The sequence below is a fragment of the Protomyctophum parallelum genome, assembly GCF_964188405.1.
Source record: "Protomyctophum parallelum genome assembly, chromosome: 2".
In the NCBI taxonomy this organism is placed as follows: Eukaryota; Metazoa; Chordata; class Actinopteri; order Myctophiformes; family Myctophidae; genus Protomyctophum; species Protomyctophum parallelum.
In genome coordinates, this window is record NC_139699.1 from 29454073 (window position 1) to 29466962 (window position 12890).

At 42.2% G+C, this 12890-nt stretch overlaps 1 protein-coding gene across 1 annotated transcript in view; it reads right to left on the reverse strand.

The window, feature by feature from the left end:
• ly75 (lymphocyte antigen 75) overlaps positions 1-12890 on the reverse strand; it is a 31033-nt gene that overhangs the window by 1629 nt on the left and 16514 nt on the right. The window contains exons 15-34 of the mRNA XM_083789959.1: positions 12503-12574; positions 12075-12198; positions 11916-11951; positions 10918-11087; positions 10628-10698; positions 10106-10182; positions 9836-9972; positions 9097-9205; positions 8635-8795; positions 8028-8157; positions 7162-7382; positions 6596-6761; positions 5581-5748; positions 5286-5408; positions 4051-4236; positions 3059-3282; positions 2073-2262; positions 854-1015; positions 610-726; positions 16-189 (exon numbers count right to left, since the gene is read on the reverse strand). Of these exons, the coding sequence (XP_083646085.1) occupies positions 16-189; positions 610-726; positions 854-1015; positions 2073-2262; positions 3059-3282; positions 4051-4236; positions 5286-5408; positions 5581-5748; positions 6596-6761; positions 7162-7382; positions 8028-8157; positions 8635-8795; positions 9097-9205; positions 9836-9972; positions 10106-10182; positions 10628-10698; positions 10918-11087; positions 11916-11951; positions 12075-12198; positions 12503-12574 (2818 nt within the window). The remainder of the gene's footprint in view (positions 1-15; positions 190-609; positions 727-853; positions 1016-2072; positions 2263-3058; positions 3283-4050; positions 4237-5285; positions 5409-5580; positions 5749-6595; positions 6762-7161; positions 7383-8027; positions 8158-8634; positions 8796-9096; positions 9206-9835; positions 9973-10105; positions 10183-10627; positions 10699-10917; positions 11088-11915; positions 11952-12074; positions 12199-12502; positions 12575-12890) is intronic.

Sequence of the window (12890 nt, forward strand, 5' to 3'; positions counted from 1 at the left end):
CCAAGTCGCACTCACTTGCTGCTATTTTGCAGACCACACGGCTGTGGCTCCCTTCGCAGCTGACACGGTACCACTTGCCTCCTTCTGCAGACACCATGACAGCACAGGGGGGCTCCGACGACTTCCCCCCAGACACAGACTCCCCACTCTCCCAGTTAGAGAAGGACAGATCCGAATGAATAGGCATACCTGTGATGGTCATGGGAGAGGTAGGACAGAGCAGGGATGAGTGAGGTTGAGAGTAAAATATGGTCAAAATGAGAAGGTAAAACAATTGTAAGGATTATACATTAAAAGCCCTGGTGCACAGACAACAATTTTAAACATACACTTCTCTATGACCTTTCGCACACCTACTCAGAAATTGTTGTAGGACGAGTGATTGTGATTTTTTTTAATCAAACCCAGTTTCATTCCAGTGTTTTTTTGAACGTGTAAAAAAATTACTTACAATATATACAAAAACCACATCAAACTCAAGGGCCAACAACCGAATGGGTGATGTGCTACTTCTTCAGTCATGAGTTACATGGTTAAATGAGGTGTGGAATACCGCATTGGCTGGTTGATGCTGTCACGTAGACATCCTTGTTGTTTTCTGGACTTTACCTTGCTTGTCCAGGTATATCCCCAGCCATATGCGCCTAGTGATGAGAGGATTTTCTGACATGTACTTCAACACAAAGTCGTTCTCTTCTTTGGTGTTTATTGTAAGCAGATGAGCATCTGTCAAAACATATACAGTAAATAAAAAAACACATTCAGGTCATGTTAAGGGAAAAGGATGGACAACAATTGCTTCATATTAACAGATTAAGCCCGACTAATGGCCAAAAAGCTCAAAGTGCCTCACCCAGACTCTGACAGATGTCCCTGGCTGCCTCCATGTTGTAAACGGTATAGTTGTAAAAGCTCATGTCGAAGGCGTAACAGTGGTCCTCGTACTGCACCCACTGGGACAAACCACTGGCACGGGGACAGGACTTGGACACTGGGGTCACCTGAAGCTTCGCCCCTGATTCACAGAAACACATGGGAGTACAGTTACTGTCATGAAACATACATGGAAATGGGTCAAATACTAAACACAAATGTTTTGTCTTTGCTTTGCAGAGTTCAGCAAAAGAAAGATCAATTCAATGGTAATGGAATAACTCAAATTGAGAGTGTAAATTACTAAATGTAATCATATAGGTTAATCAAATAATCAAGAAGCATTTTGTATATCAAAAAAAATAAAATCATATTTAGTTTTTCTAATCGACTAGATCAGTGGTACCCAAACGTTTTTGGCCGTGCAGTGGCGTGCACCCCCTGTTACCTCCTGACCTAGCTGACAGAATGTCACTGCACTGAGAGACATGCAGCTGCTGTATACTCCCGTACCTGCTCTATCTTTTTTTTTTTTTAAGATATTTTTTTGCGGCTTACGCCTTTTATTGATTTTTGAAGGGACAGACAGTAGGCTGACAGGAAACGGGAGAGAGATGGGGGGATGACATGCAGTAAAGGCCGTGTCGGGTCCGGGAGTCGAACCCGCGGCACACTGCGACTGGATTACCAGTCCGGTGCCCAGACCGTTACGCTACGGCCTGGGCCTACCTGCTCTATCTTTACAACAGTGGTTTACCATATTTTGCCGTTTGTGTTAAATAACACCATAAACCCGCCATTACCCTTTTCATGTCACGCACCCCCTAGAGGGTGTTCACGCACCACAGTTTGGGAGCCCTGGGCTAGATCAATTAATCTGTGTAATGTACTTCATTGTACAATGGTGACGTTACTCGTACAAAAAATGCTGATATTATGATGCATTGATCTGCTATTTTAAATGTTTTATAAACTGTTAATTAATCGTAAACGAGGCAAAGGTTTGAAATAATCATGATATTGATTAAAGTCATATTGCCCAGCCCTACTCACCTACTGTGTTATATGAATAGGCTAGTGACTACACACAAACACACACTAGGGATGTCAGAAAAACTATTAATAATGAATTAGAATAATCGTTTTAGGATTAAAAAAATACAATTATTTTATACAAACACACACACACTCAGTCTTACTCTGAGATGCAGTGGAAGTGTAACATATGGCTCCATCTACCAAGGCGTGGCATTCCGTCCTGACGCGACCTCCAGTAGGAGTGATGTACACACAGACACCATGATCACCATGGGGGCCCGACAAGGCCGACGTGGCTTCTCTGTAGTCGTATGTTGTTCCATCAGACCACTCATCGGATGAGCCACTAGCCTGCAGGGAGGAAGACGGGCACGTCAGCTCACCACGTGGTGAAATCACTTCATGTGGCAAAGACTTTACCGTGTGTCAATGGAAGCCAACTGGAAATTTCATGATTTCTTTTTTTAATGATTAACTGAACGGACAACTAATAAATCCAAGTCTTTGGAGTCCGAGACGTGATCAGAGTGAGCTCTGGTAGCATCAGGTTTAACCACATAAACCTGGCGTCCCCCATCTTGGTAATATTTTCAAAAATAGCAAGATCTTCAAGCTCACAACACTTCATTGTGATATTGTAGATCAGCTATTTTCACAATTTGTCGTACGATTAAGTATTATAGTGCTCATGTGGTTAGGGCTCACATTCCAAGTATCCAGCTCCTAGCTGTGGTTTTCAAAGTTGGGCCCAGGAACCCCCATGGGTCCTTGGGCAGTATATGCCCAAGGACCCATGTATCTAGTATATGCCGAAGGACCCATGTATCTAGCATATACAGTATATGCTAGATACATGAGCTATTTGAAAATATAAATAAAAGTGGTGGATATTTTTGAAACATTTTAACAACACCAATCTTGTATGGGGGTCCCTCCCTGGCCTAATATATTTTCTGATGTGGTCTGCGGCCAAACACAGATTAATTTGGAGGTCTTTGACACAAAAACTGTTTGAAAGGCATCGCTGTACTTCCTACAGCCCATTTCTAATGTATGAGAATTTCAGTTATTGTAGTATATGAAAAATGCAGCCCTTTGTTTTTGTGAGAAAAAAGAAGAAGAAAGGCACCGCTGTGGATGCGCTTACATCCTGGTTGGACAGGCCGATCCAGAGTGGGAAACCATCTCTGCTGGCAATGAGCTTGAGGTGTGCGTCCTGCTGCACGTTGTGTATGCTGGCCAGGTGTCCTCCGCGCTGCCCACACTCCTCCACGGCCTGAAACCAGCTCAGCTTCCTGGTAACAACCTGGTAAGTTAGGTTCCCATAGCGTTGAAAATCCTTAGCAGACTGGTTGTACTCATCTTTAGGTTCTGTTGGATTGACAGGTGTTTAGTAAAAAAATAAACATGTTGTTGCATGACAGTGTTATATTGTGTAATACTTTTATGCTAGTTAAGAAAATAAATGTTTCATTGAGAGACAAAGTCTACGTAACTTTAAAGCTTTAAAAATTACCCTTTGGTAGAGGTTTGGGTTGTGCCTTGTGATAATGTGAGACAAAGAACCGCAAATTAGAATGCCTCAACACTCCCAAATATCAATATCATGAGAACAAGAAAACAGCCAGCACTCAATATGTCCTTTTCACATTTCACATACTTCATCCAGACCTAATACAAATAGCTAAATCAACATGAAGTTGACATTTTTATTTAAAACAAATGCCATACTGCATTTCTTTATATTATATATTGGCAGAATTGGCTTCGTTTCCATTATTTGATAAAATAATGACTTTGAGGGCTACAGGGGTACAACGTAAATAAACGAGGAGACTGTTTTTCGATTATCAATTTCTATTCAACACGCAACAGAGCAAGCTATCTCGCCAATTAGACTAGTTACATATTGGCCAAACAACAAAAAACACAATCCAAACCTCTACCAAAGTCTCATTGCTCTTTAACATTACAAAGCATATAACATTACTTTGTCTACAAAATAGCCAGTGATTCATCCCTATGAATGATCAACCAACAGAGCTAGCCAAAGCCAGGGCTTCACTATCCAAGTTGTTTTCCCAGATCTTTAACTACTTATTAAAATAAATATGTTGGGTGAAACAGCATGCAACCAACCTTTGTCCAGTTTACAGGCCACAATGCTGCTCTGTCTGAAGAGTCTGAAAAGGTTCTCTTTTGTATAAAGCTCCCACACTCCGTCAGTGTTAAGGCCAGCCATGAACTTTCCCTCCATCTCCGGTCGCCCGTTTCGCCAGTTGGAGTATTGCACGTAAGTGCCGTCATACCACTTCATCTGCTTATCTGCAGCACAACATCAACAACTCACCACAGTGTCATTCTCACTCACACAGGAAGTCTTATGCCCCCAATTCACACCAACAGTGACAGCGTGACGATGCTGGCACATTCTGACTGAGCAGCAAGTTTCAATGTCGTATTGTATGTAGTATGTACTGTTCTGAATATAAGAGAATATACAGGGAAACAGAAAGGAGAAACTACAAGGCCCTGCAATCCATCACACAGCTTGATTAAACAAACAAAGAGTCTGGTCTGCTGACTGAGGTGTCTAGGTGGAACTCTGCAGCGACTTGCCCTCCAGAACCAACTTGATCTCTTTGGCGTCTGGAGTCTCGTAGGTGAGCAAGGCATCAGCCAGCGTCTGATTAAAACCCAGAAATACCATGCCACTATTATTAATTATTTTGTTGCTAATATGATATATTCCCTTCTTAGTTACTGTCTAGTTTCTATCTTCAACATTTTTGTTACCGGTACATAGAAATCCACAGTAGACATGTTATGAGTTACCCTGGCTCCAGCCCCTGAGTCTCTAGTCACGAGTCCACGACCATTAAAAAATATGTTATGGTGCCGATGACGTGAAATGAAAATTCAGTGTCAGGCTAGTTATGAGCTACTTTCTGTCACGAAATTCCATAAGGGTGATTATTTTAAGTGTGAGTTTGGAAGCGCTCGTTTTCAATAATGCAACGTCTGGCTGCCTGCATTATGTGTAATTTGGAGGTGATACACAGGACCGTTGAGGACGTTTCGGCTATCCAGCCTTTATTTTGATATGTTTTGAACGGGTGGCGCACCTATAGTCAGAGCGCGGTGGTCATATGAAGATTGATACTCTCTATTATGACATGGCAAGAATAAGGAAACCAGGGTTTATGTGATTAAATAATACATCCACAGTGGCAGTGTGATTATGTAACTGGACTATTGTGGTAAAAGGGCTGGATAAAATGTCTTGCAGAGACTGGCAGAGATTGACTAACATCGGGTACATCTTCCCAAAATCAAGATTTAAAAAGTAGAAAGTGGAAAACTATAGTACTCACCATCGTCCTCTTGGAACAGTCCCAGCCATACGAACTGGACCAGGTCTTTGAAGGGCAGGAGCTGCTGTCTGACAAACTCGTTCTCCTCTGCATTGCGGATAGTTAGGATGTCTGCGTTTGAATCTAAAAACACAAATGTCATAGTCATCACCACCTCAGAAATGAAACCAGCTCATTGGGTAGGATTGTGACCCGACATGCATTCATGTCGCCCATTCTGACATGCATCTCTCTGGATAACGACTACTGGCACTTGTAATGCAATAGAATCTGTACTCACAGAACAAATCCTTACCAAGTGTTTTGCAGGTGTCATTAGTCTGTCCTTTGTCCAACTGGTCCCATCTGTTGATAACCAGCTGGAAGGAGTAACAGTTGTTCTTGAAGGGGATCCAGGTTGGACCATTCCTCTTATGGGGACACTTCACTGTAACACCACTGTCTGGTGTAGAGATGATCTCCTCTACAATGAAGATCACATTTCATTCTAATCACATATTAACAGTTTTATATATTTTCAATAAATCAATAGTATGTCCTTATCTTCCTGAGATAATATCCTTGAGCATTATTCTACAATTAGTCAAGCTGTGTCCGTGCGTATATGAATTGAAAGTACCAGAAGGACTTAAGTTCGGTGTGCTGGCTATTACTTTATTACTATACAATTAGTCAAACCTTCTAACTCCAAACTAAAGGGAGATGGTAAGTCAACAGACACTGCACACTGACTACATATATAAAAATGACTGGGCTGGGCATTTATTAGTATTTCTTAGAGCATGGTGGTGGTGGAGAGCTTTGTACCTACATGTAGGTTGATTAGATGCCTTAGCAAAAGGCACACTTTACTGTACTCAATTATAAACGCGATTCTGATTTCAGTACGTGACATTCCTTTTTTGTGTTCTGTTTCATCACAGAAAAGCTGAATGAATTTAACGCATTGAACCTTACCACTTTCTCAGAACGCCACAGCGAAATACCACTCCTGCTGAGAATTCAGCGTTACTTTTGCTCAGCGGCACTTTGATGCGGAGCCAGGAGAACGCACCACTCTCTACATCCTGAGCCACTGCTGCCTTATATTACCTGCTGTGTGTTGCTCAATTTAGCCTCAAACAAGTGTATAACTTGACAGAGGTGATTCAATATTGTGATTTGTCACTGCTGTAGTTTTATTGTGCAATGTTTTCAATCATCTTCCTGTTTCATGTGCAGTGTAGCACCCAAGCCCCCAGTAAGGCTATCCAACGTTGAAGCTGCCACTACCTACTGATGAAAAGGGGCGGGGCTGACGCTCCACTCACCATGATTTGGCTTGTGACAGATGGCCCCTTCTAGCATCTCCTCACACTCTGTGGCTTTCCAGAAGCTGTCAGTGTCCAGGTACACACAGGAGCCACTGGTGGCTTCAGAAGACCAGCGACTAAAGACAGTGTGACTGTTGTCTGACCAGCGGTAGTGAATGCCATCCTGATCAAACAAACAAAACGTACAGTACAAGCTATAAAGCCTGCCTTCCAAAATAAACACAATATGTTAGATTAGTAGTATGTTATTTAATAGTTTCATTCATCATATTATGATGAATGCAACTATTCATTATTCTTAGCATTTATTCTTATATATATTGATTACTTGAATTAATTGGTTGTGTCGTGAAACTAGTGAAAATAGCAGATCTACAAGCTCAGAACGAATCATGATACGACATAATGTGGGCTTATAGATCGCCCAATTACTTCTTTTTATCTATAATAATGACATGCCCAAAATAGGGATTGACTTTTTTATGATTACATAGATTAACTATTACACCCATAATGATGAACCAACATACTGTACATGCAGGTTTTCTTTTCAGCAGACTTACGTCTTCACTTCTGAGGCCGATCCACATGGGTGTGCGTGCGCGGCTCACGTGCACAGTGAGGACAGATTGCAAGAGTGTGTCGGCCACGCTGGCCAAGTCCATGTCCTTTTTCATGCATTCCCCCCGCGCCTCAAACCAGGTGAGGTTCTGCTGGAGCAGCAGGAAGGTGTGGTTGTTGACATGGAGGGGCTCCGAGGCGAAGCGGGGCTCCTCTGGCTTGTCTGACATAGAGGTATGAAGTAGAAGCAAAATGGCCATCATGAGAAACTAAAGTGAATGATGTAATATGTAATGTAATACATTATATCATCATAGGAGTAGGGAGCGCTCCGCTGTGTTCATTGTAATGTAATACATTATATCATCATAGGGGTAGGGAGCGCTCCGCTGTGTTCATTGTAAGTGGGGCGAGGATTTACTATTCTGTGCCTATCGGGCCGCAACTCGGACAGGGCGGAGTCGGTTCAAGACGGCGCCGCTCTGTCGCGGTCTAATACTATAGGGAGAAAGTCCCTCCCTTCGTGGGGCAGAAAACTGTGTTGCGTACAATAGAGTTAGCTGGTTTTGTCCCGAAGCCCCTTTGATACTTTTCATTGTTTCAATATTTCTTTAACCAACACACAGACGTAAAGGATGTTCAATAGCATTTATTTATGAAGGGGGAAAACAGAAACATTTAAATGGAGTTAGCTGGTTTCTGCCGGACACAAATAATGTTTTTATAGTGTAGTGCCAATCCACAAGCTCACGATGTGTCAATAAATATTTTAAGATGGGGGTCGTTGGCCAAATACACAATTTTGCCAATCTAAAATGCCAATCTGGAATAGTGCTGGCATAGGGTTACATGTTGCTGCTCATTGTACCTGCATAGTGCTGGCATAGGGTTACATGTTGCTGCTCATTGCAGGTGCTGAAATCCCAGGTGCCCATCATGGAAGAGCTGGGATTGTTCATCATGAACACACAGAGCTGCATGTCATCTGGATGCAATGACTACACACACACACACACACACACACACACACACACACACTTTATTCAACAAGCTAATGCGTTTAATCATAGGTTTAACTAATGGTGTAGAGAGGAAAATCAACCACTTAGCCCCCAAAAATATGCAATTCTGTGAATTCAACATTTTCAAATGCTGAATTCACATTTATCGTCAATTTGAACACAGTTAACCCCTTCAAGGTTTGAAGAATACAAACAAACTCTTAACAACTCAAGTAGCTGTGATAATGAGTTGTTGGGAATTCCAGGTGTACAGTCAAACTGGGTTGACAATGATATTATGCCACCAAATGGTCAAACTGTGGTCTCTCTGTGGTGTGTGTTAAAACCCTATATACACTTCACTGAAGGGGTTCCCCCAGGGATCTTACCTTTTCCCCTCTACACCAAATCTCTTCACCAGAAATAGCCCATATGCAGGCTCACAGTGCGTCACAGAGCCAGAATAGAACTTACAGTGACAGGCACGCGCCTGAGCATGCCGTGAATGAGAGGGTTGAAGTTGTCATAGGAGACTGCGGTTTCATCAGCCCACTCTGCGTTGTCAGGTTTTAAATTCAAGCCAATCCAAAACCTTTGGATATCTGGCATTTTCGGCAGCAGGGTGGTGACAAAGTCTTGAACACACAGACAGAACAGCTTATGGAGTGTTTACATATTGATTGATTGATTGAAATATTTATTAACAGTTTGCAGAATTACAGTACATTTCAAGCACAAACTAAGCATTACACTTGTTTACAACAGGGTCCACCATGTTCAATTCATCAAAAACATGTTACCCAACTGTATTCGCCACTAACCTGCTGGAAATAAGAATATTTCGGTGAGCTTGGTGAGATCTACTAAGCATGTGGTGAGTATAGTTGTACAGTTAATAGTATTCAATCAGGGCTATAGTTGTGAACATATCCTTACCTTGTTCAACCTGGTCAGATATGGTGACTAGAGTCCCTCCCAGGGACTTGCATTCCTCCATGGCGGATGGGTATGGCACAAATAGAATGGGATTCAGTAATGTGTAGCACTGAAAAGGACACAATTGTGAATGTTTAATTAATCCAGATCATTATTCATTCTTTGGTCATTTCTGTTAGTGTTTGGAAATGTTAATTAAAAAACAACAACTCCACTGACTAAATTGTCTATTTTATGAGATTAATCAAGATTAATAATGAAAGATATGAACCTTGCTAGTCTTCATTTTCTATCAAGACATTAAGAGTTTTAGTGCAACGTTCACAATGTCCAATTTGCCTTATATTCTTTAGGTTGTGACTACTGCACATGCCTTCATTGCAATGTTGTTGCTGAAGCGATAGATTGTTCAGCCATACCATACACCAGGTGGAAAAAATAAAACATTTTGGCCGGTGGAGGATGATATCCAATTTTGGGCGGGAACCCCTTTTGGTGTTAGCATGATGTTATGCTTTAGCTATTGAAAAATAGCTCATAGCGTGCCACCGAGTGGCGTGCTACGAGCTTGTAGGTCTGCTATTTTTGAAAAATCGAAGAACGACTGACATTGAAACATAGCTTTTTCAGAAAACCATCAGGATGTAGAAGACATTTCTTGAATCTGATCTCTGGTCAAAATGGATTAAACACCGGCCCTAGCACGTAATGACCAGCAGGTGGTGTTGTAGAGTCAGACCTTATCCCTGAAGACCAAGGAGCCGTTTACACAGGGCTGGCCAATAGGGTGAGGCTCCAAGGGGTCTATCTCCACCGATGTTATGTTGTCTCTCTCACACACGAATGGCAGTTGATGTTGACAACTGAACACATACTCTGCAAGTAGAGAACATGGGGTTCGTTAAGAGGCTATACATACACAACATAGTTTCTGCTCTCATGCTCTGTGAGAATTAAAACGGTGCCGTGTGTACAGTATAATACTAATAGCAGTGTAATGTCTATTCACCTGGGTAGAGGTTTTCTGGACTGATAGAGGTGCATCTGCCCAAAAACATTGGTTGATAGTACCTTGACTGGGTGAACCTGAGATACAAAGCACAAACACATATACAGTATTTGTATACACATTTTGTGTGTGTGTGTGTGTGTGTGTGTGTGTGTGTGTGTGTGTGTGTGTGTGTATATAAAGAGGTATATTTATATGCATTTCTTCACCTTTACATCCCTACTTGATACATAATGTATTATACTGTTCTTAAAAATCACACTTGCGCTCTTATCATACATTATCATACATCACATTCCGTGCTCAACCAATCAGCTAAGCACATTCCGTGCTCATACAGACGTAGACACACAAAGCTATGCATAGGAGGGCCTCAAAAGTGTGTGTGTGTGTGTGTGTGTGTGTGTGTGTGTGTGTGTGTGTGTGTGTGTGTGTGTGTGTGTGTGTGTGTGTGTGTGTGTGTGTGTGTGTGTGTGTGTGTGCATGCGTGCGTGTGCGTGCGTAATGGAGTATGTGTATTACGTCACGGGGAAGAGACGTCCAGGCTGTGTCATGTCGGCCCACCAGTTCTGCTTGGGAGTATCACGAGACACCTGTTCAATAACAACACGTCTCAGCTCAGCATAGATGGTTTGAGTAAAACATAACAAAGAACATTTGGCAGAGGCTTATATACACAGAGTGAGACAGTGCACACACTGAATACTGTCTTTACATCCTTAAGCAAAACACTCACAGGCAAGAAACAGCCACAGCCAATGACCGAAAATTGGCTAACACCAGCAAGCCGAGCATTCCACACATTTGTTTACCTTTGCTATGTATTCGTGGATCTGCCTGGCAGCGGTGAAGCTGGGCGGTGCAGCCAGCTTGCTACCATTGTGACCGCAATACATCTTGGCCTCCTCGAACGTCAGCTTTGGCTCCGACACAAACCAAAACTCATGACCGTCCATGAATATAGACGTCTCATGTTGCCCACCTGAAATTTAGGTGTGAGATATTTACGATCGACTTGAGTATTGACAAAGTGATGAACAACAGCAGCAGTAGGTGTCATGTTACATTTATCACAAACTATAGACTATAGCTTAAAAACTGCAGGTTTAGACCAGTGGTGCTCAACGTGGGGTTCAGGGGACGTCTAGGGGTCCCTGATGGTGTCCCCAGATAAATTACTGAGAGTTAGGAAATAATAGTTCCCTAGGAAGTCTGTAACGCTCATCTATCTTTAATGTCTCTGTCTGTGTACAACTGTAATCCACGTAACTCATAAACCATTTGCTCCACCGACTTCCAAATCGACATAAGCGTTCCACACCACCACAGGGAGTGCAGTGCCCGGTGTCGACTCGAGTCTGTTGGATAGCCGATAGGCTGGTTCTGGACAGAACCAGCACAAAAGCCTCTGCCAGGGCTCTGGACCAGATCACCACTATATCTATATGGAGCTGGCCTCCCTGTTCTGACATCACATCACAACACTTTATATTTTGGCATGCCTGACACAGAACTGCGCAACATGCCTGACACAGGCATAAAAGGGACAAAGACAGATGGGTACTCTGAAATGGGTACAACGGGTATTGCATAGCCGGGTGGGGCATGGATATCCAACTTCCATCGTTACCAACTCGGTGCTCTACAGCCGGGCACTGGTCTAGTTTACATTAACGATTTTAGAGGATTTTACAGTGTAGATTTTGGTCCATATCAAACATCCAAACGTCCATATCAAACATATCAAATGAGGGATATGAAAATGGATATGAATATACATCATCATTATCATCAACACAAGGATGCTTACCAGGAATGTACCAGTCTGGGTTATTGGGTTTCTTTCCTGTTGAATAACAATCATTTAATGAATTAATTTCACATAGCTGAAGTAAACAAATTAGTGTGGTGGTGGGGTAAATTAATGATATGCACTACTGGCGTTTGTGGCGTGTGCCATCGGTCTTACCCCGGGGGATCTGACAGGCAAACTCTAGTTTGGCATCACAGTGGAAAGGTTTGGCGTAGAACGGCCTGGGAGGGAAGTCATGGAGCAGGAACACAAACAAGTGCTTCAAGCTGGTCTTCATCGTCTAATGACGTAATGAGCACGGAGATGATTTGAGTCAAAACCAGGTGAATACACATTTGTGTTATGTCGACAAAATAAAATAAATCATGAACCCTAACAGAAGCCCTGGTGAATATTATATCAGTGGCAGTGATTATCCCTTCCGTCTGCCTACCCCTGTCCTCTGTTTCAACATAATGAAACATAGAACAGCTAATGAACAGGAACCTGCAGACAGGAACTTACTAGCACAGATGAGGTTAATTATAGCAAAAGACTGCCTCAAATATAACCCTCATTACAAAGTACAATTCCACACAGCTCACCTTATATGCAGCACAGCCCCGGTTGTAAGCATCATCCTCATGGAAATCTTGTTGAAAAATACTCATGGACACCTGTTGTGGAGGCATAGAAGAACCAAGGTGCAATGATTAGGGGTGGAACGATTCACTTACGATCTCGATACCTAGGGTGCCGATTCTTAATTATATTGCGATTCTGCCATTCGATATTAATATTTCTTGGGAGTTATTTAGCTTTTTTCATAATACTGAAACATTTTAAAACAATTATGAACAATATAAACAATGAAAAGTTGAATCATAGTCTTCAATGCAGCCAGATAAGTCAGACAGTCAGTCTTTCTGACGTGAGAAAAACTTTAACATTGTGGCATTTGAAAATCGCGATGTTCGAGTGAATCAATTTTCC